This window comes from Penicillium solitum (genome assembly GCF_028829755.1).
Source record: "Penicillium solitum strain IBT 25940 chromosome Unknown utg000001l_segment0_segment0, whole genome shotgun sequence".
Classification (NCBI taxonomy): domain Eukaryota; kingdom Fungi; phylum Ascomycota; class Eurotiomycetes; order Eurotiales; family Aspergillaceae; genus Penicillium; species Penicillium solitum.
Window position 1 is genome coordinate 4,480,191 of NW_027072121.1, and position 25,494 is coordinate 4,505,684.

The following is a 25,494-nucleotide window of genomic DNA, read 5'->3' on the forward strand; positions in this document are numbered from 1 at the left end:
CAAGTCAGGTCAGGTTCCAAGATAACTACCCCTTAATCCCATGCACGGACACTCGGCGGTCACAACACCGGAGCCGCAGCTCCGCGCAAGAACGCGTACACCAAGAACGGGATATTATGTCCCGACAGCTACTTTTGATGAATTTTGAACTATAGTAGCTTAGAATTTGTTTCTTTTGAATCATAAGTAATAAAAAGCACATGTCTAAATAATGAAATTCATGACGTCAATTCAGCACATTTATTGGAAGTTAACACAAGAGAAGCCTCGAGTCAATCCATATCTAAGCATCGTATCTTGTTGCCGAAGAATCTCCACCCAGTGAATCAGGTCCACCCTGTTGAGATAGGTAGTTGTAATGTTCTTGTTAAGGTTACTATCAAAAGTGGGAATCCCATCTATTTAAATGTCCATCGCTAGTCCCGCCATAAGCTTTGACCACCGCGATACTCAACAGGAACAGTCAATATGAAGCTAAATGACCTAACTGTCACTCTGAAAGACGTCCGCCATATCCTGGAGCGGATTCCAACCTTGTGTCAGAGGCGCTTCTGCATGATCAGGGATTTATTTCACAAGAGATCAACACCTCCATTCCACTACGTCTTGGAGGATCCATCGAACCAGCGATTCTTTGCCGTTCGAAACTCAAGCGATGTTTACACATTCACCGCTGATGAACCATTTGAGGTCTCTAGTCAGGCCTTCGTTATAATAGCAACTCCTGCTAATTCACGATTGACCTCTGATGAACCCATTCCGATAGCTGGCGAACAGCAGCTAGTCGCTTATTTCAGCTCTAATGCAAAGAGCAACATTAAGGCTAAGCCATCTAGTGGAGATGAGCATGTTTCAAAAGCCTCGATCGATATCAAATCTGCTTTCCCTACGACTCTTTGGGAATGGCATGTCACGCTTGCACATCTCAATTACCGAGATGTACTCTACCTTGCCAACCGTCCAGGCAGTGGAGTGAAAATCACAGGCGACAAGGCCCAACCGCCTTGCCAGGTATGCCTCCAAGCGAACATAACCCGACGATACAGTCGTCGGCAGGCCTCGAGAGCCACACGGCCATTGATGCGCATCCACGTTGACATCGTGGGTGGCGGGGACGTTTTCTCTGATGATGATGACGCTTCTCAAGCGGCAAATCTGCAGTCCCGGCATGGCTATAAATATTTTCTCCTGATCACGGACGATGCGACGCGATTCCGATGGATTTACAGTCTGATCTCTCGAGACCGACGCGAAATTGCTGCACGTCTGCGGTATTGGCGTCAGCACATCAACAATCTCGGATTCAAAACACCTGCTTTTCTGCGATCTGACAACGAATTCGGATCCGGAGAATTACAATCAATGATGACAGAGTGGGGATGCCAGTGGGAGCCATCGAACCCTTATTCTGCGTGGCAGAATGGTACCGCAGAACGGGCCAATCGAGTGGTATTAGAGAAGGCGCGCGCGATGTGGATAGCATCAGGTCTCCCAATGACCTTCTGGTTTCACGCGCTAGTCGCTGCAGTTTTCCTTGCCAATATATCCCCGACGAGCACTCCTCTCTAAAATAACCCCACACCTGGTGGAACGACGATCGATGAGAGCATCCAGCCACAGGACACCAGGATCCCGATCGAAGCGATCTCTAAAATCCCTGCTGATTTGAGTTACCTGCTTCCTTTCGGTTCGAGCATTTTTTACCACCTCCATGGCACGAGCGAACCGACCGGAAAGCTAGAACCTCGAGGGAAAATAGGACGCGTTGTCGGATACAATGGTGCCTCGATCTACACCGTGTGGGATCCAGAGACTGGCCGCCTCTTCAACACTGGAGACATTCGGCCGACAGGCGCAGCCAGACAAACCCCGTTCCAAGGGGGGGAGCAAGTGACTAAACAAACGCCTGATTCAACGAGCTCCGAGGAGCTTACGGACCCAATCACCGATGATAATTGGGTACGACCTGCGAAAGAAGTCAAAGTCTTCGCAGCCATGACCAAAACATCTCAGTCGGCAGCGGATGTGCCAAGAAGCTTCAAGGAAGCTATGGAAAGCGTCGATCGGGTCCTTTGGGACGCAGCATGTCGCAAGGAAGTTGACGACCTGCACAAACGGAACACGTGGGAATTGAATCGCACTGGGGACGTCCCAATTGGGCTACGTCCTATCCCTGGCAAGTGGGGATTCGCGAAGAAGCAGGCAGTCGACGGCACCACGCGATATAAAGCGCGGTGGGTGATCCGTGGAAATATTTCCAACGGACATCAATCCCTATGGGGCGAAACAGCAGCACCTTTTGTCATGGCATCAACAAAATTGGTGTTATTCGCTGCCGCCGCACATTATGGATGGCATATAGCTCAAGCTGATGCTATCACAGCTTTCCTGAATGGGAAGCTACCAAATTCAGTTTACATGCGCCAACCGTATGGATTCGAGCAGGGCGAGAGAGGCACTCTTGTCTGCAAGCTCAAACAGGCCCTCTATGGCCTTATACCCGCAGCCCGGATTTGGTACGACACCCTCCGGGAGAAACTGGAAGCAATTGGCTTCCGAATCAGCCCTTACGATGCAGGGCTATTTCTTCACAAGACGAAACCGAATCTATATGTCACTGCACATGTCGACGATTTCGGAATCATCGGTGCCAACCGCACCGAGATACAATGGATCCTCTCCGAAATGGGAAAACAGTTCCCTATTAAGGACCTTGGCCAAATGGAGCACTACCTTGGGCTTCGCGTTGAACAGACAGAAGCAGGCATTAAGCTATCGCAGCCTGACTTCATTGACAAGCTTTTGGACGATGCAGGAATGCCGGATTGCTATCCTGTTGCCACTCCGATTGAACCGGGTCTGGTCATTGACGATTTGCATGACCTGAGTATTGACAAGAGACAATATCAGAGCGTAACGGGGTCATTGCAGTGGCTTGCATCCCATACGCGACCTGAAATCGCAAGAGTTCCAACATTGTTGGCCCACTTCAACACTGTACCAACACAGAAGACTCTATCCACACAACGGAGGGTTCTTCGATATCTGAAAGGCTCCAAACAACTTGGGATAGTCTTCAGACCAGGCAGCGGAATGTTGCCTCCACCAGTACTGTACACCGATGCAGACTGGGGCGGTCCCCTTACACCGGGACGCCGTTCTTGTAGTGGGTACGTTATGCTTCTAGCTGGCGGCCCGGTATCTTGGCGATCACACCTCCAGGCTTCTGTGGCTTTGAGCTCTAACAAAGCCGAGTATATGGCGGTCTCCGACGCTGCGAGAGAGGTCGAGTGGCTCACTAGGTTGGTGGCCGACATGGGTTTATATGCGGCAGACGCCGAGCCCATTACATTTTACATGGACAACAAGGGTGCCCATGATCTTGTTCGAACGTCATTCGTTTCTAGGCGTTCCAAGCACGTTGATATTCGATATCATTACGTCCGCGACATTGCTGCCAGGGGTATCATCAACCCGACTCCAATCGGCACGAGGGATATGGCAGCTGACGGTTTCACGAAGCCACTGGCTGAGGAATCGTTCAAGAGATTCGGGGGCCAGATTGGGGTCTTCTGAATGGACATATCGAATTGGCTGTGTTCTGGTTTGGGATGTTTTGCTTCTGTCCTTTTGCTTCCTGTGTCGGTTCGAGGGGTGTTAGGATTCTCCCTCTCCCCTTTTGGGTTTAGCGCCCGACGTAGTCAGCTGTATATAAGGAGTTAGTCGTCCAATAGGAACGCGGTGTGCTTCCCGACTCTCACATTTCCATGGGTACAAACGGGTAATTTGGGTACGCAAGAAGATTTTGTTGAGATACCCTGGTTGCATGGATAATAATGAGGTTGGGATCACATGCATACTCATATACTTGACTTCTCAGTCTACTTGTATCTTACACAATACATGCAACATAACACACAATCAACTCCCCTCAATAATATGAGCATTGAAGCATCACTTAATAAACCAACAGATTTTCCAAAAACCCGCCCCGAACCCGCGTTTGGCGAGGCCTAGTTTCCCCCTCCTCTCATCACTTCGTTCGTTTCAGGGCAGGCCCACGGTTGTAAACCCTTTCACTACGTTCCTCCGTTTCAGGGCATTCTCTTATAGCCTTATTTTCAAAATCACATTCTCAAGTACTCAATTGGCTATGCCCGTACTAGTTCGTACTGTAACGACCACGTTCCGACACACTTTTATGAGAGGTACCTGATATTGATGTCGTAAGATACTCTGGGTGAATACCCAGAAATCCGCATGCAAATTCACCATATTTCTGACATATTGTGTTGGTGACTGAGGAGCTTGATATTGTGGCTGATTGGTCTGCTAGGGGTTGGATAGCGCTGATTTGAAGGATATACAGTCGAACCCTCTTTTTCTATTCTGCACAAATTGAACGGCTATCCCAGTCTCATCGTCGGTCATTCCTTGAATAGCATGCCTATCCTGACACAGAAACCAAAAACTCTTTGCTGAACGGGTAATCGGTGTACCCTTCAGCCTGCTTTGGGGCATAAAACGACGATCGATCGTATTTAGTGAGGTCAAGATCATGCTCAATCCGAAATGGCAAATCCGGGTTCGCGAGAAAAGATCTTCCAAAGACAACACCGATGTCGTTGTTCGGATACTCTTGATCGACTGCATACTTCGCAGACTTCGGCGTAAATCCGCCAGCAACCAACACAGGAGAAGTCTTTCCCCAGATATCCAACGCAAACTCGATTCCCTCCGTCTTTTCGACATCAACATTGTTGTGCACCCTCGATTCAATGACATGGAGATACCCCAACTTCAGAGTCTTCAGGTTCTCAACCAGATAAGAAAACTGAGGAATTGGATGGCCCATCCGCATGCCCTGGAACGAGCTCCAAGGGCTAATACGGTACCCAATTTTATCTGGCCCAATCGCCCGAACGACCCCCTCGGCAACAGCTAAGGGAAACCGTGCGCGATTCTCCACGCTTCCACCATAAGCATCCTCCCTCTGGTTAGAGGTATTCTGCAAAAACTGGTCTAGCAAATAGCCATTAGCCCCGTGGATCTCAACCCCATCAAACCCCGCTTTCATCGCATTCCGCGCCGCTTGCGCATAATCCTGGACGGCGTCCTGGATCTGACTTTCCGACATGGCTTGGGGCTGACAGGCACAATCTGTCAAAGAGACTGGACTGGCCGACAGAAGCCCATGCCCAGCTTCTTTCAAGAGTGTGGCTTTATCAGCCGCCCGACCGGGTGCCCAGAGCTGGCAGTTGATGAAGCACCCTCTCGCGTGCACGGCATCCACTACTTTCTTCCAGGCTTCAATTTGAGCGTCGTTCCAGATGCCCGGGGCATTGGGGACACCGCCGTGGCTTGGTGAGATGATTGTGGCTTCTGTGATAATCAAGGTTCCCGGGACGGAAGCACGCTGAGAGTAGTATTCAACTGTCATGGGGAGTTGAATATGGTCGTCACTCGCACGGAACCGGGTAAGGGGTGCCATGACGATGCGGTGCTTTAAATCTTTGTGCACAATGTTGAGTGGTTCAAAGAGTTTCGACATGGTGAGATTACAAGTTGCTGACTAAATGCTGTATATTCCCGAAGTCGTGGAGGTATGATGGGTAACATGAAAGTGAAAATTTGATGTAGTGCCTAGGTACTTAATTGCTGTTTAAATATTTACCTGTAATCACTTACAAGACAATTTATAGACTGTAATTAATAGCCGAAGGTAAAGATGATTCAATGGAGATGCTATCATGATGTCAAAGACTTCGTCATATTCGGAACCTTGGGAAGGCAGGAAGTAGACGCTATGATACAGTACAGTATTATAACAATATCGCGGTTCTCGTACCTTGGCTTCGCGTGTAAAGGTCAACGGACATCATGATGTCATTGATGGGAGCTTACCAAGGGGGACTACCTTGGTACTCCACGGGCCGGCCCTCGGTCATTCTACACGTTCTTCAGTACCCATGGGATCAGGATTATGACGCTCCGTAGTGGCGTCTCATGCCATCATGACGATCAATGAAATATTCGTGGCACATATGAGAATTTCTGTTAATCCCAGGGTGATCTGGGCTGCTAGACCACCAGGCGAGGCTCTAGCGTCTCAAAACGGCATGCAAAATAAGCTGTCTGAACCTCCCAGCCTTGATTCCCTCCAGACTACCTCGGTGGTTGACAGCTTCAACTTGGAACGAGCCGGGCGGAGGGGGCGGTTTCTAGGGATGGCAAAGTTGCCATTCCCCGCCATCGGTCAAGCATTGCGCCGCGATACATTCGGCGAGTGTCTCGGGCTTGCGAATCCTGTCGGCAACACAAAACGAAGTGCAGTGGCGACTCCCCGGTATGTCAGCAGTGTAAGAGCGACATGTCTATACCCATTGGGGTCGAAGGAGAAAACGAAAAGGTAGGCTTCCCAAATCTCTGGATAACTTGGCTCTAGAGGCTCAGATGGCGGTGGCCCTCTTCATACTGACTCATAATTGCAAGCAACTAGACAAGTTAGAAGACTGTCCAAAAGGCGCAAGATTACGGGAACATGAAGGTTTTGGGGGACCTCTTAGACATACGCACTGCTTACTGGACAAGGCTTGTTACGTCCTTGTCGCAGATCGTTGCTAGTTACTGACACCTTGGTTTACAGCATGGCTTGGATGCCCTCCCTTCTCATTCTGTAACACTGCGGGATGAATTTCCAGATGAGCCAAGCTCGCCACTTTGTTAAGACAGTCCCTGGAGGTGTCCTGATACGATAAGGATACGAGTGAAGAATGTGAGATGTGCCTGACATGAGTATGATGATATTCAGAAATCAGACTAATCGCTGGTCCTCCTAAGAGGGGCCAGCTTTTCCTTATAAAGGGGATGCCTCTGTGCGTATGCAAGCTGAAGAGGAGGTGATGTATCAACAGGCGGCTCCGGTGATGCATAGGCACCTCCTCCGCATATTCTATACAGTGGCGTAACATTAATATTTGATCTCGGGTACATAGGGGGTTTGACCGCCTCTTGTGACCGCCTACCTTCTTGGTTGTACGCGTCTTACATTTTACGCGATGTTTATACAATATTTAATATCTTACTACCCACCCTATACTATGCCTCCTATACGCACTCCACGTAAAAGAGGCCCAGAACTCGATTGCCTAACTAGGGCTAAGATATGCGAGCTACATCATACCAATGGTTGGGGCGCAACTACTATCAAAAAGATGCGCTTTCATGATATTCCACGCTCTACTATACAATATACTCTTACCCAGGAGTCAAAACGCCAAAACAAGAGAGTCTCCCACGCCTAGGTCAACCTCGAAAGTTTACTGAGGATGATAGAGATAATATATATGGTATTATCCAAGAAACACCGTCAATTTCGACCGAGAAACTACTTACGGAAGTCGATTTTAAGGTTCGTCGTCAGTCAATTTGGCGTCTTCACCACCAGATGGGTCTTCGCAAATGGAAAAAAATGCGTCGGCCAGCTTTAAAGCCAATCCATGCCGAGCAATGCCTTTGTTGGGCTCGAAGATGGCAACATCTTGAGCCTTCAGGCTGGGCTTGTGTCTATTTTTCCGACGAATGTACAAGTGAACGTGGTATTGGTGCACGCCAGGAATGGACATTCACTCGTCCAAAGACCAACTTAATCACCATCCAGTCGAAGGCCCTCAAGTTCAAATGGTTCCATCGCGAGGGAAGCAAGTTAAACGAATGTTTTGGGCTGCATTCTGTGGTCAACCTCGTCGTTCAGGGTTGATTCCATTAGATGGAGACCCAGAAGCTCCTCGATGTGGTGTCTCATCACGGACAATTGATGAACTCTATCGTCGTGTATTACCAACGTTGGTTCATAATGTTCACTATGCTATTTTCCAACACGATAATGCGCCAGTGCATACTGCTTATCTTGTCTGGGACACATTGAACGAGCTAGGCTTTGAGGTAATGGAATGGCCTCCTTATTCACCTGACTTAAACCCTATTGAGAACCTATAGGCACTACTAAAGGCTGAGCTATTGAAACGTCACCCTGAATTGAAGTATCTCTCTAATCACGAAGCTACATTGGATCTTTTATTGGATGCCGCTCAGGAGGTTTGGGAGGGCTTAGATATTGATATTTTTGCGCATTTATCGGAGACTATGCCTCACCGGGTAGCTGATGTTATTAAATATGGAGGGTGGCATACTAGCTACTAGTTGAATTGAATTGGATTAATTTCATTAGGTTTCTGCTGGGCAGTAAATAAAAGTGGGCCTAGGGGCCGATGTACCTGAGGTCAAATATTAATGTTACGCCACTGTACCTCCTTGTATGGTTGGCGTAACAATTGCCAAACAAACGTACATAGCAGTCCATAGTCAACCGTCCAAGCGGCAAATCTTTGTGAGGCTAAGCTTTAGTGCAGTCAAAGATATATTAATTATTAACGCTCCCGATTGGAGATAAATCTAAAAGATAGATACAAAGCAAATTGAAGTCCAACAATAACCAATAACGAAGGTAAGACGAAAAGCAACGAACTACTTTTGTGCGCAGCAGTTCCAGTAGACTCTCGAAAAAGGCTATCATTGGCCCGAAGTCCAAAAGCCGTCTGCTATGACTCAGACTACATTCGCCGGCGTGGCTTCTGGGACCTCCCGGGGTCCAGTGTCTGTACCCTCGACGCCATTGTTATCTTGAGAAACCGGGGCCTGTTTCTCCTGAAGCGTATGAGAGCTTTGGCCTTGCCGGCGAGATCTCCAAAGCGACAATATTTCGAGGAGCATTGCGAAGAAAGTGAAGATGCTAATGCGATGTCAAAAGCTGTTTGTAATAATGAATGGTCTGAGGATGTGAAGTCATACAATGCGAGAAATATGATTCATTGGACACCCTGGCCAGACACAAAGTGGGAAATCGTTCGAAATCGAGAGGTGGCAGACGTTTTCTAAAAATGAATGTGGTAGAGAGACGAGTCCCTCTGGTCGGATGGGAAAACTTCAAGCTTGGGGGAGAGAAGGTCAGGACGAGGGAGAAAAGGAGAGCAAAACCCCAGGGACGAAAGCCAGAGCGAGAGGGAGAGGAGGGGGCCCGTGGGAGCCACTCTCGAATTGGCCCTATCTCACCATTCACGATGGCTCAGTACAGTGCATTGTGAGTGGAGCGCCTTCTTCGTCTTTTTCCTTCCTCGTCTTTTTCCTTCTTTACCAAGAAAGCCCCGACTCTCCCAAGATGCTTGGCATGGCACTCTCCCGGTGTCCACATACTATTAGGCCTACCTCGTCGAGTGTCCACCTTGGGCCAATGCTGTAGATTATTGTTTTTTTTCCCTTCATTTCTTCTTTCTTGTTTACCACTTTGTTCCTTTGATGGTGCTTGGCATCTGTACCGAGATTATTATGCCAGGGGGCAGCCAATCAGCGCGCGCACATGAGCTGGCGCCGGGTTCTAGGCGGGGTTCTCGAAGGTGTGGGAGGAGAATCTGGCGATCTAGCTTGATTCTGCCCACTGTTTTGCCTTTCTTCATTTCCTCCGCAGCCCTTTTCTTCATTTACCTCTTACATGACGAAGGCTGTACTGCTGCTGCAGAGGACTAACTCTGGTAGACTAAGTAGGCTAATATGGCTCTCATTTGTGTTACCCCATGGATCCTACTCGCTACTGCCGTTTATATTCGCTCATAGGTTCCGTCCGTTTACAGCTTCAACCGCCCACGTAAGCTAACGCAGGTCTCTACAGCTTCGATCGTGTGTAGATGAGTGACAGCCTATATCACGTTGACGACATCTCTCAGCCCTAAGAGCTCGAGCCATAGGAGCTGGATTCACAATATACACCTACCCCTAGATACTTCCAAAGCCCTTATGTTACGCGATCTACTTATAGTCCTTCCGTTGTACGGTCGTGCGCTGTAGTGGACCAGACCGTACAACCACGGTGGGTTCACTTTGGTCTCCCCAATAGGGATTAACACCGGATATCACGAGAAGGTATGAATCTATTATCCCAATTAGGCTTCCGCAAAACCCAAATTAGGTCCTAAATCACGACCTAGAGCCCAACCCCGAACCAGTGACTAGGCCCCCAGAAAACCCAGTTTAGACCCAGTTTGAACCCAGTTTTGCATAAAATTTTGGTCTTGGCATTCAAAATCCAAAATATGATACTATTCTTTACACTTATTCTAGTCCTGCTTTTGAATATTGATTGATATTGCACTCAAAACTTGGAAATTCTAGGAAATAGTGCGTATTAGGGTAACAGGACAATACCATCAGTACAGGGGATCCAACACTTAACAAATAAATAATTATTCGACGGAAAGATCCAGCCCGATTGAAAAGTACAAGATTTAATATACCTAAGGAGAGAGGGAGAGAGGGGAGGTTATCGAGTTTGACCTTGTTTCCCCCCCTTTGCCAAGACTTTTTTACTATGGGAACAGCCCACTCTACTACGCCCGAACAGATTTAGGGTGTATAGAGAAATCTTACCAACTCATACCTCAATAGAAAGATAAAAATTTGTTTCTACACTGATCATAGTGGCAATAGTGTTTCAGTACTATATGATATCATAAGAGTCAAGATAGGCTGCCGGATGGCGTTGGGATGAAGTGTAGAAGCGGGGTAGCTGGGCGAGACAGATATACGGCGACGCCCGTTTGACTGGCGGTGGCAGAATAGGCCGACTCACTAGTCCTGCAGATGGATTTTCAGTAGGTTCAAATACCGTTAGGCAAAATACCTCGTCCGTCGGACTTTGCCATCGGACTTGGGCTTTGCAGTCTGGAACGTTACCTTTTGCTGCATTGAGAGGCTGCCGTATTCGAAATTACGAGTGCGAAGTCATATTTTCTCTTTTGGACGTGAGGAACCCCGCTCAACAAGGTTTATCGGCATGAGAACACCGCACTTCGTAAGTCTCAAGAACAATAGGGGAGTTGCAATCGTTCCGAATTCAATAATAGAACCCGTGTATACCATTAAATGGACTTCGGTGTATAGATCATTCCCAATTCTGGGCTGATAAAATTGATTCTCACAAGTTGTGCGGGTCATAGACTATATCACTGACATCATCACGGGCAAGGACAGAGACCGCATTCAGGCAGCAATTCGATGATAAGGCTTAGTCTTGCCCTTGCCCTGTATCAATGAACTCGAGTGGTTTTGTTACCAAACTTCGATAAAGAAGATCATCTCATTACTTCTCCTATTCATTCAGAAGAACTTCACAGTTACCATGTCTAGCTCATCTGACCGCGCTCCCGTACGAGACCAAGCTGAAGACGATGCCTGGTTCCCATCCCCTTACTCGCTCTCCCAGTATACGTCACCCAAGACGGACTTCAATGGAGCAAACTACCCCAACCTAGGGCTGTTCCCGATATCGGTTTTTACCGATATTATCTGGCCGTTATTATCGGCCGTTAATTATCGGGCGCCAATTTTATGAGCCGATACAGATAAACGATAATAACTGAAGCTATTGGCAGCAGCCGATAATTTACCAAATATCGTATGAATTTTCGCCGATAATATCGGTAGACCGGCGAACTACCCTAATTAAGCTTAGTATATAGTCACCTGACTAGTCAGGAGTTGTCGCGAGATGGGGGTGCAATACAGCAAAATACGCGACTAGGCCAAAAAGCGTGCACACGCTTAAGAGCGCCTGTAATATGGTATTATCTGTTCTGACAGGAGTCAGTTATTTCACCAACCACTAGTAGTAATAACTACGACATGCCATTATATATATCATCCATGCATGTACAGTATTCCCTCGAATAGTTTAACAAATTTAAAAATTTTAATTACTCTCCTTCTTAATATAACCAATCAATCAATAAATTCAACCAATCAACTAAATAATGTCCTTCATCAACGTCAACATCCTCATAGTATCTGCTTGTAAAGCAAACCTTCGAACTTTTAAAAGATCTCTCCCTGCACTAAATAATCTCTCAACTGATACCTCTGAAGCTGGGATAGCTAGGGCTCCGAAAGGAATAAAGGAATGCGAATAAACGACATATTCATATTCGCACTCCGCGAATATGGATTGTTGAGATAGGTAGTTGTAATGTTCTTGTTGAGGTTACTATCAAAAGTGGGAGCCCCATCTATTTAAATGTCCATCGCTAGTCCCGCCATAAGCTTTGACCACCGCGATACTCAACACTCCCACTCGATGACAACCCATTCCCAATGGTGTCAGCGACCATATGCTCGCGGTTGCGACAGGTCCCATTAAAACCTTCAAAAAACTTCATTTGTGAAGAAAGGAAGGAAAGGGTGCCCTGCGCCTTAGTCTTGTTCAATATAAATAAGGTGTAGCAATCACTCGATGCCAAGCCCTTTCCGAAACCACTCAAATCTTTCCCGAGCAAGGGGTTTGGTGAACCCATCAGCAATTTGTTCTGTGGTTGGGATATATTTGAGCTTCACTGTTCCGTTGTCTTGGACCTCTCCCTGCCACTTGCGTTGGATTTCCATATGTTTTGTGCGGGAGTGGTATTGTGGATTTGAAGCAAGTGCGATGGCACCTTGGTTATCACCGCAGATGATCGTGGCGGTTGTTCCTTGATCCATATTCAATTCATTGAGAAGTCTTCTCAGCCAGACTGCTTCTTTGGTGGCTTGCGTTTGCCCTAGAAACTCGGCTTCGCAGGTTGAAAGGGCAACAACGCCCTGGCGTTTCGATTGCCAACTGATTGCCCCGCTTCCAATTTTGAAGAGATAGCCCGCTGTGGATCGTCTCGTGGCGCGACACCCTCCCCAATCCGCATCTGTGAAGCCTCTCAGTGTCTGAAGCTGACCTTGGTAGGTGAGTCTGAGGTTCTTTGTTCCTTTGAGGTACCGCAGGATGCGACGGGCCAGTTTCATGTGCTGGGGCCCAGGGTTTGAGAGAGATCTGCTAGCGACAGAGACCGCATACGCGATGTCCCCCCTGGTTCCAAGCATGATATACATCAGTGATCCGACAATGCGTTGGTAAGAGGTCCTTTGATCTGGAGAGCAGGTGTAGTCTGGACTATTTTCCGGAAGTGGTGAGGTTTCGATCGGCGTACTGACGGGAGCGCAGTTGTCAATTCCAAATTGATGAGCGATATTGTCAATGTATGCCTCTTGGCTTAGGAGCAGTCTCCTGTTTTGACGGTCTCGCTGGATGGACACCCCGAGATAGTAGCTGCATGGGCCCAGGTCCGTCATCTGAAACCGGTTTCTCAGGCTCCGCTTGATCCTCTTGATCTCAGCGATGCTCGGACCCACGATCAGGAGATCATCAACGTATACTGCGATGTACACACTGCTCCGGACGAAGATACCGAGATCGGCGGTGATTGGCTCGAAGCCAAGGCTGCGAAGGAAGTTTGTCAGAGTCTGGTACCAGATCCGAGGGGCCTGCTTCAAGCCATAGAGGGCCTTTCGAAGCTTGCAGACCCTTGGCGTGCCGTCCGTCATATGGTGGGGCTGTTCGACGTAGATCTCGTGGTCGATATTTCCGTACAAGAATGCGGTTTTGACATCCATTTGTTCAATCTCCAAATCCAGGGCCGCTCCGATGGCGAAGAGAGCCTTGTAGCTCATTGGCTTGACAACCGATGCGAAAGTTTCTTCATAGTCAATCCCTTCTTCTTGTGTGAATCCTCTCACTACCCATCGGCTTTTGTGGCGGATGATTTCGCCATGCGGCCCGCGCTTGAGTTTGAAGACCCATTTACCGCTGAGCAACCGCCGATCTTTGGGAGGATCCACAAGCTCCCACGTTTGATTTTGGTGGAGTGAATTCACTTCCTCAAGCATGGCTCTTTCCCAATCCATCCAGCTTGCGTCGTTTTTTTTTTTTGCTTGGCTCAGACTTTTGGGTTCGAATGGTTCCGTCTCCTTTGCAGCCATGGCCAAGAAGGTTGGAATGACGTTCTCTTCAGGTACGTTCATGAGCGCAAGCTCTTCGTCCCCATCAGGATTGTCCAATGTGGCTTCCGAAGCCCGAAGTTTTAGTTCAGGGTGGTAATCTAATGTTCCTTGTTGAACTTCATGGACTGGCCGATGGAGCTCTGAATATCGTTGCCATTCTAAGATTGGCCCTCGTTGGTGTTGCTGGTCGCCACCGGATGGTGAATCAATCCCAAGGACAGAATCCTGATAATCAGGTGATAGTGGCCCGAGGGTGTTCCCTCTCCGTGTGGACGATAAGGTTATGTCTCCCTGTGCAGCAACCGCGTCGCCCTGTTGCTGGTCGCCACCGGACGGTAAGTCAGTCCCAAGGACAGAATCCTGATAGGCAGGTGATAGAGGTCCGAGGGTATCGTCACTCCGTGTGGACGACAAGGTCCTGTCTCCCTGTACAGCAACAGCTGGCTGCGAGTCATCGTCACTCGATTGGGCCGACGCTTGAGTTTGCGAGTTATCGTCACTCGGCTGGGTAAGCACTCGCGAGTTCTCGTCACTCCGAGGCAGTGTGTGCGAGATATCGTTTCTCGGCTTAGGTAGGGGCCGCTCTGGGGGATCCATCGACAATTGGTACCCCGAAGCAGGCACGGATGCTTGCCGTATACCTACCGACGGTTGGTTTATTAGTCCCACCGTCTCACTCCCCCCTGCGGCAGCAGCCGTTGCCTCAAGTAAGCCGTCTTGTCTGGCTCCCACATCTTCCATAGTCTGTGTGGAGGGAGTTGTAAGGACTTCTTGAAATTCAGCGTTTGGAGTTCCAACGATTCTTCCGTCTCCCAGTAGGATACGGTAGTTGGTATTTCCCTCATAACCCAGCAAAATGCATGGTCTTGTTCGCGGATCCGTGAGCTTCTTTCTCTGCTTTGGCGGGATCAAGTATTCCCCCTTTGATCCGATCACTCTAAGTCTTGAGAGGTCAGGTCTGTCGCCGTACCACGCTTGGTACGGAGTCATGTTGAGTTTCGATGACGGCGACCGATTTGAGAGGAACGCTGCGGTTCGAGCAATTTCCGGCCAGAACTTAGACGGCAACCTTGCATGTGCTAGAGTAGGTCCAATGCGGTCATAGATAGTCTTACGGGCTCTTTCGGCAACCCCATTCTGCTGATGTTGATCCACGCCTGTCACCTCAGCTTGAATTGCGCGCGAGAACAACATGAACTTCATCTCGTCTCCCATTTGTTCAGATATCCGGTCGAGACGTATTCGCTTGCATTTTCGCTCGGGGCGCTCGTTGTGGTCGAGGAAGAACCGCAGTGATTCTATGACGAACTCTTGTCTTCGTGGTATAGGGATAATCTCGATCTAGCTCGTGAAGTCGTCAACGATGGTGAGCCAGTAACGACTGCCGTCAAGGCCCTCGTCAAATGGCCCTGCGACGTCAATATGGAGGAGCTCCATTGCGTATTCTCCTCTCCTGCTACTTCCTGATCTGCGGTGGGGTTTTTCGATCATTCGCCCCTGCAGGCACGAATTACATGGATGAAGTGGCTCCATGTCCCGAACACCGTGAGCCTGCTTTTTGATCCGCCGAAGATTCGCATCACTCATATGAGCAAGCCGATTATGCCACAGAGACATTTGCGGGCTAACATGGTAAGAGGGGAAAGTCAGACTTGCCCACAGATCAAGTGCGTAGACTCCATGATATTCGCTGGCAGTAAACAGATTCTTTCCATTTGACTTGTTGCGAAGGATAGCATCCCGGCTTGAGAATTCGACTTTTGCCCCTCGTTTGAGAAGCTGGAGCACCGATATGAGATTGGCGTGTGCAGATGGAACATAGAGGACGTTATCAAGCACAAGCCATTTCTTTCTGCCGCGTACATTGCACAGGATATTCACTGTTCCCACTCCCGAGGGAGCCGTTGAGGTGTCAACGCCTCTTAGTGAGGGGCCATGATACTTGGCCATTTGGACAAACTTCGAGGCACTATTGCAGACGTGCTGAGCGCATCCGCTATCCATGATCCACGCGTCGCGGGTAGAGAGGGTCTTTATCGCCATCATTATGGGAATATGGTCGAGCAGGGCGAAATTGCCCTCGATATCGTTTCCAAATGCTTCGTTGACATCTTTCTCGGATACTTTCGTCGCCATGAAAGTTGGTTTCTTCGGATCCTTTGGGCCACCCGCATCGTCATCCTCGTCATCCGTCGAAGGTCGCCTCTTCGACTGTTTGCGTGCGCCTGTGTGTATTCTGCCTGTCTTTGGCTTCGGTCCATCTCCGTCTTTCTGTTTCAGTTTCGGATTCTTGGTGAAACATTCGGAGTCAACGTGATAAGGTTTTCGGCAGAAGGAGCAATATGGGACGTTATCGATCTCGATTCGACAAGTAGTTCCGTCCGACGACGGGATGAGCTTCTTGTCACCTGGCCCACGGACCAGGGCAAGAGCAGGAAGTGCTTGCGTCTCCGTTGTTTGTTTGCCCAACTGTCCCTTCCTATGTTCTTCCTCAATTGCTTTATTCTCGATATAGTCGAACGTGGGCGCCGCTTTCGTAACATTCCCGTTTGCGTCCCTTTCATTGACAAGGTCCATTTGTCGGAAGATATGATCGCGGAAGCTCTCGTACTCCGGACCGAGTGCATGCACAAAGAAAAATGTTCGCTCAATTTCGGAGGTTACACAATCAGGGTCAAGGAGGAGTTTTTCAGCATGGATCTTCCTGATCTCGGCTCCGAGGGCTTGAGTGCTCCCACACTTGTCTCTTGTAAGGGCCATGTATCGCTGTTGGAGAGTAACATACGTGCCGGAGCCTTCTGGTTTGAAGTTGTCCTTGACTGCCTTAAGCAGTACTTGAACTCGAGGAATCTCAAAGGCATTGATCCTTTGCGCCGCATTGTGTGTCAGCTTTGCCGTGATCATCGCAGAATAGAACTTTTGGCGGTGAATCCATTGCCGTGCTTCTTCTTCTTCTATCGGTGGAGTCGCCCCATCGTCGGCAACGGCAGATATCCGAATGAACTCATTGACCTTCTGATTCCACCGAAACCAGTCGCTGGCATTATCCAGTATCGGGATTCCATTATAAAACGTATTGATTCCAAATTGCTCGAATTTTGTGATTTCAGTCATGTTGGCAATGGATGCTCCTCGGAGCTGAAGAAGTCAGGGCTAGATACGTCGTTGGGCCGATCAGAGGTAACCGATTCACGATCTGATGACTGAAGAGAGCGCACCTCCAAGCCGAAGAGTTCAAGGCTTGACGCGGTACTGGGAAGGCTTGAAACAATGGAAACGCTTCGGTCTGATGAACTTGGCGTAGGCGTCTGAGATGGAGGAGTATAGTCGCTGTCTGACAACCTGTGTAGATCGAGAGAGTACTTATACGATCTAGAGAAGTGAGGGAAACGGTGTCGGTCAACTAGATATCCCGGCTTCCTTGGAGGGAAGCTTGAGGGTCTGTTTGGCCGGAGGTTGTAACGACTCGAGTTGCTGTTATTGGAAATGAATGGCTCTCCTCCACCCGCAGGGCTTGGTGGGGCCAAGACCAAACTCTCAATGGTGTTTTCTGACCGGGTGAGAGTGCCAGAGGCGGAGCAACTGTAGCGACTTGTCCCTTGCTCGATACTGGAACGCGCAGGTTGAGCTTTGGGGGCACTTGGGAAGTCTTTCACAGTGTTGCGAGGAGCGGTGATTGGGATGGTGGTCCTCGATGCTCGGCGTATGCGGTCTTCAGTGGACAGGCGCCAGTAGGCTCCCAAGAGTGCGCTCGGAGAAAGTGATGGGAAGTATGACGTTTGGATTTGTTTGAAGCGCCAGTGGCGAGTGTGTCGGAGGTACGACGCGAAGTGTCTCTTTTGTAATTTTCCCCGCATTTTTATTCCGGAATTGAGGTGGCCCTGTGGTCAGTGGCCCCAAGAAGATAGTTTCTGAGTTTGCTGGAAATGGTGACATGTCCCAGCTGTAGGTACAACTCGAAGGTACCCCGTGCCAGTGCGATAGTGTAACCGTAGCAATAATGGTGTAATACCTATGATCATTTGGCAGAGGAACGTTTGAAGCTTGCTGCAAACGGTGACATGCGCCGGCTATGGGGCAACCCTGCGATACTCCGTGCCAGTGTGACAGTGTAACAGTAGCAATGATGGCATGATGTCTGTAATTCTTTGGTGAAGGAAAGTCCAAACGCGTTATTGCTCCCAGAGGGTTTGAGCAATAGGACTTCATATTGTTCATCAAGTTACTGAGAATATATGATCAGTTTCTGAAGCTCATAGAGTTAGTCTCTGATAGAGAAGCTTAGCTGTAATGGCAGGCAAAGTATTGTTGCTGTTTAGATTCTTGAGTGCCCAAAGGTGAAGCCATCCGGGCTCATAACCTGTTGAGATAGGTAGTTGTAATGTTCTTGTTGAGGTTACTATCAAAGGTGGGAGCCCCATCTATTTAAATGTCCATCGCTAGTCCCGCCATAAGCTTTGACCACCGCGATACTCAACATCACGCCCGCGAAAACGCGCATGAACTATCCAACCAATTCCGAAAAATTCCGGGTCTGCCCAGACGCACATTCAGACATGGCGGACAAGTTACGATTATGCCACCAAAACCTTTCAATATTCACATACGAACCGATTCCCACGCTCCCGGTCACGAAAAGCGACATAATGTTTTCAAATTATCTTTGTTTAGTTGTTTAGAGGAGGTGCTATTTAGGTCTCGGGCAGTAGTCTTTAGTTTCCCTATTGAATATAAATACTTATGAGAGTCGTTAAATACATTGATTTACAGAATGTGTAATTAGAGATAATTGTCACCTTTTAGCGGCAGACCTTCGGTGCCTGAAACCTAAGGTTGACCAAGACCCCGCGGGGTCTTGGTCAACCGGCGGTCAACGGAGTTCGCTTGTCAACAAAGCTTTTGCTCCTATTTTACTACCTACAACTACCACCACCATGGATAAACCCTATTCAGATGTTGAACGGCGTATTTTGACTGCTTGCTCAGTTGCTAGAACCTCCAAAAAGCCTAACTTCGCTGCATTGGCGCGTGAATATGAGGTTCCCGTTGGCCGATTGCGGGCACGCTTTGCCGGTCGAAAGTCTCGTAGTACTCGTCAAATGACCTACACCCGCCTAAATGAGGATCAAATAGCCTCATTGGTACGCTGGATTAGGTGCCTTGATAACCTACATGTACCACCTACGGCTAAAATGGTGGCTATATCGGCAAATGCATTACTACGCAGGGCCAATTCAGACGCACGTCCACTTGCAAAAGATTGGGTGTACGATTTTGTGGCTCAACACCTACCGGAAGACCTTTTTTGGGTGCAACAGAAGCCTGCGGATCAAAAGCGTATCCTTGCTGAGGATATTGGTGTTTTAACGGCATGGTATGACCGTTTAGAGCCATTTATCAAGCGCATTCCGACCAAAAATATATACAATTTTGACGAAACTGGCTTTCTGCTTGGCCAGGGCAGGCCTCAAAACGTTATTTCAGCCAATAAGCACCGTACCAGAACCCATTCATTTGAAAGAGGCCAATTGGTTACCGGAATTGAATGCGTTGCAGCCGATGGTTGGGTTATGGAGCCATATTTTGTTGCTCCGGGGAAGGCCCATCTAGTCAGATGGTATGATGGTGGAAAGCTCTCTGAGGAGACACGAATCGCTGTTTCGGATTCTGGATATTCGAATGATCTACTGGCAATCGATTGGCTGCACTTCTTTGCCGAAAATACGAGCCATCGCCTAGGAAAAAGTACAAAAGAGCCCCGCCTATTGATCATGGATGGACATGGCAGTCATCTCACCTACGAATTTTTGGATATTTGTGACTTCTACAATATTATTCCATACGTCTGCCCGCCTCATACAACCCACCTTATTCAACCACTTGATGGGTCTCCTTTTCGAGCGCTGAAACAAGCGTATCGAACTAAAAATAACGAGATTGCTCAATGGGGTGGTGATGCCCGCGATATATCGGTCTTTTTTACTGAAATAACCGCAATTCGTGCAACAGCAATGACACCACGTACTATTCGGAAGGCATTTGCTACACGTGGTATCTATCCTTACAATCCTAAGCTAGTTATTGAGCCTTTGGTGGCTGCACAAACCCCTGAGCCGGATCTCAAGATATTTGATGGTACACCACCACCAGAGCAAATATCTAGTATCCCTAATACACCACCTAAATCTGTATGGGATGCACGTCGAACACGCAATAAAATGGTCAATATACTTGATAAATCACCTCTTCCGGCTGATATACGTGACCAATTGCTTCGTGTTGCCCAATCCCAGATTCAGCTTGCGGAGGATAAAGGCCTACTACAGGATACCCTAGAGAATAGATTGCCTAAACAACGCAAAATTGCACGCAAGTCGCAAAAGCAAATAGGCAAATTTGGTGCCCTATCCACTAAAGATGCAAATCGCCACATTCGTGACCGAAAAAAGGCAGAAGAGATCAAGGAAGCGCTTACGGAGTTACGCAATCCACTACCTTATGCGGCCATGAGCGATGCTTCTCGCGCAAGATTAGACAATTTCGAGGTCGAACACCCTCCGTTATTGCCTAACCTAGAAGAGGATTATAGTTAATTGTTTATATATTTGGCGTTGTGGGTTAAAATACCTAAAAAATAAAAAAAAGCTTCGTTGACAAGCAAACTCCGTTGACCGCCGGTTGACCCACACCCTCTGGGTGTGGGTCAACCTTAGGTTTCAGGCACCGAAGGTCTGCCGCTAAAAGGTGACAATTACAGTGAGACTGTTCGGCATCAGAGTCTTCGGAACCCAGCGCAACACATATGTGCAACAACAGGCAAGCTGCGTATCAGTCATAATATGCCAGGTGGTGGTCTACGCAAGTCTATGTTTCATCCACATCTCTCATTGGACCCAAACGACGTCTGTTTAATGCCCGGTAACCGGGATGATGAGATACTTCATCAGACACAACGATATTGGATTGCTGAAGCTATTCGCTATACACATCGTGATGCTATCCATGATGTCTTTACCGATGAGCTTGTTGAGTGGCCGCAATTCCCATGTGTTGAACGCCTGTTACCTCAGAAGACGATGCACTACAGTCTCGGACCAATTCTTGAGAATGAAGGCACTATAGATGGCACTTACAATGTGATCGACAAGGTCTTTACAGATCAACTTGGGTACGATCCGTCTAGTGATTTCAATGACATCTTGCATCTGGTGTTTGGGGATCAAAAAACCATTTCGTTGATCCGGGCCGTCCAGAAAGAACGCCGGGGGTCTACACTCTCATATGACAAGCATGACTGGATTTTACCCATCCCCGGCCTTTTTCATTGGCGTACCAATTACATGGATATGATTCATGATCTCTATTCCGGTCTTGAGAGTGCTTCTATCGGTTGTACGTTACACCACAATAAGAACTTCATGGCTGCGTCCAGGGCCATAAAAGTCCATTTCATCACAAGGTAGAGGTTGCAATCCATGCTTTTAACGCCCGAGTGACTGCTCTATACTACCAGTTCCTTCCTCCAGGTGTCAAACGACAATATCATCAAGAAGTTGACCTCTATATTCGTCAATCGGGCCGGGCCGAGTTCCTTAACACAATTGAGAAGATACGAGAATCTATGTTTGCTTTTGACAAGCAATACAAATCTGTCCCGAAACCACCCAGAGCATCCACGGAGCAGTCAAGTTCTGCAAATCGAAACAAACCCCAGCCTCAAGGTGCCCCAGTTGACGTTGAATACTCAGCCCACGCAAAGTTCCTTCAACAAATGGAAATCTACAAGACTCTTAAGCTTGCCATTAAGCGGGCTGACATAGGCATAATACGCCGGGCTTTTGCTCGGTGTTGTCTTCTTTTCCATGGCAGTAATAAGTCCAAATATGCCTTCTTGTCTCTTTATATGACATGGATAACACAGACTCCTGCTGCCGATCAAGAATTGCAACATGCTATTTTGGCAAATGGGCTTGTCAACCTCCGCGGAGCCGAGGATAGTTGGTTCGAGATGGACCGTCTGAATGAATTCTTCAATCTACAAATGAAGACTCTTATGGCCACTCGGCGCACATCGAGCATTGATGTTGCTACGTTATTTCGGACCACTGCTTTAACAGCTAGTTACTGTACGGACCTGAAGGAGTCCATTGAACAGGCCTTTGGTGAACATACCAACAGCACACATACAGCAAAGGATGTGAGCGATGATGTGCGAAACCTAGCCTTTCAGATATACAGTTCAGGTTCTATTGATGAGCGCAAGGATGGCAGAGATTCTCCATTTCAACCACCAGATATTGTATCCCGAGGTTGTGCGCTGATTGTCAATGGGGTCATACGATTCAACAAGCTGGTGGTTCATGGGCAATGGACAGGTGATGAACTTGACGATAGTTCAGGCCTAGCCTCGACCTCCATCGGGGTCTTGGATGATTACGTTACAAAGGAACCTGAAGAGGATAAGTCGAATATGGCAACGTTGATGATCTGATATAGTTGATGGGTGATGTTTATCCCATCACTCTGGATGTGTACTAAAAAGAGCTGTTTCTAATCCATAGATATCACCCACTTCCTACTGCCGAACCTCGAATCAGACTCTCACTGCCGGCTCAGGTGGAGTCAGGTGTTCCGAGTATACATTTTCTTCCCTCGTATATTGCCGGATATTGGTTCAAGAGCTGATCGCTTTAAGGTCACAGGTCGAGATAGTGGTGATGCATTGACGGTTTCCTTGCTCAATAAATTGGGGCAGGAATCCTGCGATTGCATTGGCGAATCCCATGGCAATGGTGTAGAAAGCGGAGACAAACCAACAACTTGATAGTTCCTCGGGCCGGAGTCCTGTGATGATGTAGACGGCGTTGATAAGTCAAATGAGCAGGCAATAAGTGTAGACTGGCTGCTCAACCCGGGAGTCTGTGACCGACTGGCCTGAGTACTTGGAGTCTTGGCGTTTGCTTGACGATATGAAGTCCAGATGATATCGAAAAGGGCCTGTTCGTGCGATTTTCTCCAATACCATGGACCCATGAGCATCCGTAAACTCTCTATGTCGAGAACCGAATGTGCATTCTTTGCAAGCTTATCTCGCAAGTCTGGCGATAGGAAAAGCGCGGATTCTGGTAAGAATGCACAGTCCTTATATAACAAACAGGCCTGCTCTTCAGCCCATTTAGAAAGAGCTTCAGATACTCGTCTTGTTCGTTGATTTGCCTGAGGGCCGAGTTCGTGATATTGATAGAAGCCATCCAGCTTTCCGAGTCGATTGTGGGGGTTGCAGTTACTGCAACAGCGGTTGGGGCGTCTCCCTGACTGATATTCGTTTCGCTCATCAAAGAAATCCAGAAATTGGCGACGGATGCACATTGGAGGGTCCTTGCGTTCGGAATTCGCTAGGTTATACCAGAAGTCGGATATGTGATCACGACGTTGTTTATCAGTCAATTTCTTTGCTTTCCGGGCCTCTTCTTCAGGTTTTAATCCAGTGTCGATTGCATCAATAACAGGAGGCCCTTGGCCTTGCTTCTGACTCCTCCTTTGTTTCGGCCCAGAGGAACGCTCGCCGGAAACCCATTCAGGAAGTAGCATGATCATCTCACCATCCAGCTTATCTCGGCTCGCTCGACCGCCTCGTTGCAGCTGAGTAGCAGCATGTTCTCCTATAGGGACGCCCCATTGAACGGTCCGACGAATGTCTCGAAGGTCTACGCCCATCCCGAGAGCCTCTGTGGCAAAGATAACTCGGACCTGAGATCGGGCCCCTTCCTTCCCAAATTCAGTCAGAATAGCGTCTTTGTTCGCAGATGCTGTGTTGCGATGGAACGTTTTCAGTGACTGCGTCACATTGTCATATGTCCACTCAGGCTTGATGTCTTGCAGCCAGGCCTGACACTCCTCTGCTGCAGTATGTGCATCCTTTCTGCTGTCGAAGAAGATGATTGTCTTTGGAATCTCACTGAGTCTCTGGTATACTGATTCCGTGGTTTTCTCATCAGCAGCGAACAGAAACCGTAATGGTTTGTATCCTGCTTTCTTCGGAATCCAGCCAATTCGAAATAGAAGCTCGGGTCGATCAATAGACGTCCGCTGAACCTTAACATCTGGATCGAAACTGATACCGCTTTTGAGTGATTCCAGTGTTTCGGGATCCAATGTAGCAGAGCAGGCAAACCAGGGTATTTGACTGCCCAACCAACTCCGCAGCAGATTCAGACGAGAATATGCAGCCCGAAAGTTTCGACCCCAATGATGCACGAGATGGGCCTCATCAACAACCACCAAGCTCACTTGTTGTTTGAAAGATGGACTACTGGCCACAGGTCGAAATTGGTCACCAATTGCAAGTTCTGGGCTAACCAAAACATGGGTAAAGCATCCATGTTGTACTTCATTGAGAAGTTTGGGGCAAATTGTGTCTTTATTCAAAAAGCACGGTATGCCACCAATTTGTCGAATGTAATCCGACTGCTCGTTGCCGATTTGGTCCAGAGGGAGTATGACAATCGTTGTTGACTTCTGGAGGAGGACCGAAACAGCTTGCAGAATGATGCTTTTCCCAAATCCAGTACCCGCAATAAGTATGAGATCCTTGCGGTGGTATATAAGATGATGAAGTGCCTCCCGCTGACCGGGCTTCGCGTTGTAGGGGTACAGAGTTGCAATTGCTTCCTCTATTGCCTTCATCTGAGAGGGTCGATTTTCCCTGACAGCCCGGATGATAATATCCTGTGCCTGCTTTATCTGCTCGGAAGGAATGCGAGAGGTTATACCACGTCAGCTTTTTCGAACTCAGTGTCCAAAGTCCAAACAGGCCAGTGTCATTAGAACTGCTTCCCGATCGCCTTGAACTGCTGCAGAATTATGATCCCCAGGCCTAATATCAGATGACAATTGCTCGCGGGTGCGGTTGTTCCGGAGGCGCTGCCAGTACCGAGGCGGTTTCCTCTGTGGACGCATGACTACAATGCGTATCCCAACCACAAAACAACGTAATCGATCTGTATTGACCTTTGAAACCGTATAGAATTGCCTGATATATATATATATATTAAATTGTTAGTGTTTATTCTCATGTTTCGTACCACCAGCGAGGTTCAAAGTTTGTATGGGGGTTTCAAGCAATACTTTACCGTGTCACACCAACCCCAATCGACCGTTTCGCGTCAAAAAAATTAGATCAACGTATTCAGCTCGTCAATATCTAGAAGACGTGATCGCTCGATTTTCGATATCACCGTTGTGGCGATTGTTCTGGTAGATTAAAGAATATGGTTCCCGATGAATTTGGTAGTGTTGACCGCTATTTTGCCGATAAATTATAAGGGGCCATACTAGTTTGAGCTCAGACGTTCCACAAAAAAGCTGATTCAACAATCGCTCGAAACAGAAGGCGGTATACCGCCACCATTGTCACGTGGAGCGGCTGAGGTACTGAGATAACTTAGTTACCAATAAGGACAGGCTGATTCAGCGATCCATCATTCAATATGTTTTTGTATGGTAAACCGGGTTAATTCGGAATATCCATATTGTAACATGCCAATACTAGCCCCTGAGGCTATGAGACGCTCTCAATCATGA

General features: G+C 48.1%; 12 protein-coding genes across 12 annotated transcripts; 8 read left to right on the forward strand and 4 right to left on the reverse strand.

The window, feature by feature from the left end:
- Positions 1-468: 468 nt before the first annotated feature.
- Positions 469-1,569, forward strand: N7455_001693 (integrase catalytic domain-containing protein; the record flags this gene model as incomplete). The annotated part of the gene is made up of 1 exon (XM_065604076.1): positions 469-1,569. The coding sequence occupies one exon, from the start codon at positions 469-471 to the stop codon at positions 1,567-1,569; it is 1,101 nt and encodes a 366-aa protein (XP_065462567.1).
- A 1,152-nt stretch (positions 1,570-2,721) lies between these two features.
- Positions 2,722-3,576, forward strand: N7455_001694 (Ty1/Copia family ribonuclease HI; the record flags this gene model as incomplete). The annotated part of the gene is made up of 1 exon (XM_065604077.1): positions 2,722-3,576. The coding sequence occupies one exon, from the start codon at positions 2,722-2,724 to the stop codon at positions 3,574-3,576; it is 855 nt and encodes a 284-aa protein (XP_065462568.1).
- Positions 3,577-4,447: 871 nt separating this feature from the next.
- N7455_001695 (alkene reductase) lies at positions 4,448-5,551 on the reverse strand (the record flags this gene model as incomplete). The annotated part of the gene is made up of 1 exon (XM_065604078.1): positions 4,448-5,551. One exon carries the CDS (start codon positions 5,549-5,551, stop codon positions 4,448-4,450), a length of 1,104 nt encoding a protein of 367 aa, XP_065462569.1.
- A 463-nt stretch (positions 5,552-6,014) lies between these two features.
- On the forward strand, positions 6,015-6,485 carry N7455_001696 (uncharacterized protein; the record flags this gene model as incomplete). The annotated part of the gene is made up of 2 exons (XM_065604079.1): positions 6,015-6,346; positions 6,446-6,485. 2 exons carry the CDS (start codon positions 6,015-6,017, stop codon positions 6,483-6,485), a joined length of 372 nt encoding a protein of 123 aa, XP_065462570.1.
- Positions 6,486-7,100: 615 nt separating this feature from the next.
- Positions 7,101-8,202, forward strand: N7455_001697 (uncharacterized protein; the record flags this gene model as incomplete). The annotated part of the gene is given in 4 exon segments (XM_065604080.1): positions 7,101-7,188; positions 7,266-7,754; positions 7,769-7,944; positions 7,999-8,202. The coding sequence occupies 4 exon segments, from the start codon at positions 7,101-7,103 to the stop codon at positions 8,200-8,202; spliced, it is 957 nt and encodes a 318-aa protein (XP_065462571.1).
- A 737-nt stretch (positions 8,203-8,939) lies between these two features.
- N7455_001698 (uncharacterized protein) lies at positions 8,940-9,143 on the forward strand (the record flags this gene model as incomplete). The annotated part of the gene is made up of 1 exon (XM_065604081.1): positions 8,940-9,143. The coding sequence occupies one exon, from the start codon at positions 8,940-8,942 to the stop codon at positions 9,141-9,143; it is 204 nt and encodes a 67-aa protein (XP_065462572.1).
- A 1,425-nt stretch (positions 9,144-10,568) lies between these two features.
- N7455_001699 (uncharacterized protein) lies at positions 10,569-10,797 on the reverse strand (the record flags this gene model as incomplete). The annotated part of the gene is made up of 2 exons (XM_065604082.1): positions 10,569-10,686; positions 10,733-10,797. 2 exons carry the CDS (start codon positions 10,795-10,797, stop codon positions 10,569-10,571), a joined length of 183 nt encoding a protein of 60 aa, XP_065462573.1.
- Positions 10,798-11,230: 433 nt separating this feature from the next.
- On the forward strand, positions 11,231-11,443 carry N7455_001700 (ThiJ/PfpI; the record flags this gene model as incomplete). The annotated part of the gene is made up of 1 exon (XM_065604083.1): positions 11,231-11,443. The coding sequence occupies one exon, from the start codon at positions 11,231-11,233 to the stop codon at positions 11,441-11,443; it is 213 nt and encodes a 70-aa protein (XP_065462574.1).
- Positions 11,444-15,252: 3,809 nt separating this feature from the next.
- Positions 15,253-17,768, reverse strand: N7455_001701 (GAG-pre-integrase domain-containing protein; the record flags this gene model as incomplete). The annotated part of the gene is made up of 2 exons (XM_065604084.1): positions 15,253-17,049; positions 17,073-17,768. The coding sequence occupies 2 exons, from the start codon at positions 17,766-17,768 to the stop codon at positions 15,253-15,255; spliced, it is 2,493 nt and encodes an 830-aa protein (XP_065462575.1).
- Positions 17,769-18,845: 1,077 nt separating this feature from the next.
- On the forward strand, positions 18,846-20,504 carry N7455_001702 (uncharacterized protein; the record flags this gene model as incomplete). The annotated part of the gene is made up of 1 exon (XM_065604085.1): positions 18,846-20,504. The coding sequence occupies one exon, from the start codon at positions 18,846-18,848 to the stop codon at positions 20,502-20,504; it is 1,659 nt and encodes a 552-aa protein (XP_065462576.1).
- A 246-nt stretch (positions 20,505-20,750) lies between these two features.
- N7455_001703 (uncharacterized protein) lies at positions 20,751-22,402 on the forward strand (the record flags this gene model as incomplete). Its single annotated transcript, XM_065604086.1, has 2 exons — positions 20,751-21,303; positions 21,438-22,402. 2 exons carry the CDS (start codon positions 20,751-20,753, stop codon positions 22,400-22,402), a joined length of 1,518 nt encoding a protein of 505 aa, XP_065462577.1.
- A 131-nt stretch (positions 22,403-22,533) lies between these two features.
- N7455_001704 (uncharacterized protein) lies at positions 22,534-24,597 on the reverse strand (the record flags this gene model as incomplete). Its single annotated transcript, XM_065604087.1, has 1 exon — positions 22,534-24,597. One exon carries the CDS (start codon positions 24,595-24,597, stop codon positions 22,534-22,536), a length of 2,064 nt encoding a protein of 687 aa, XP_065462578.1.
- Between the last annotated feature and the right edge of the window lie 897 nt (positions 24,598-25,494).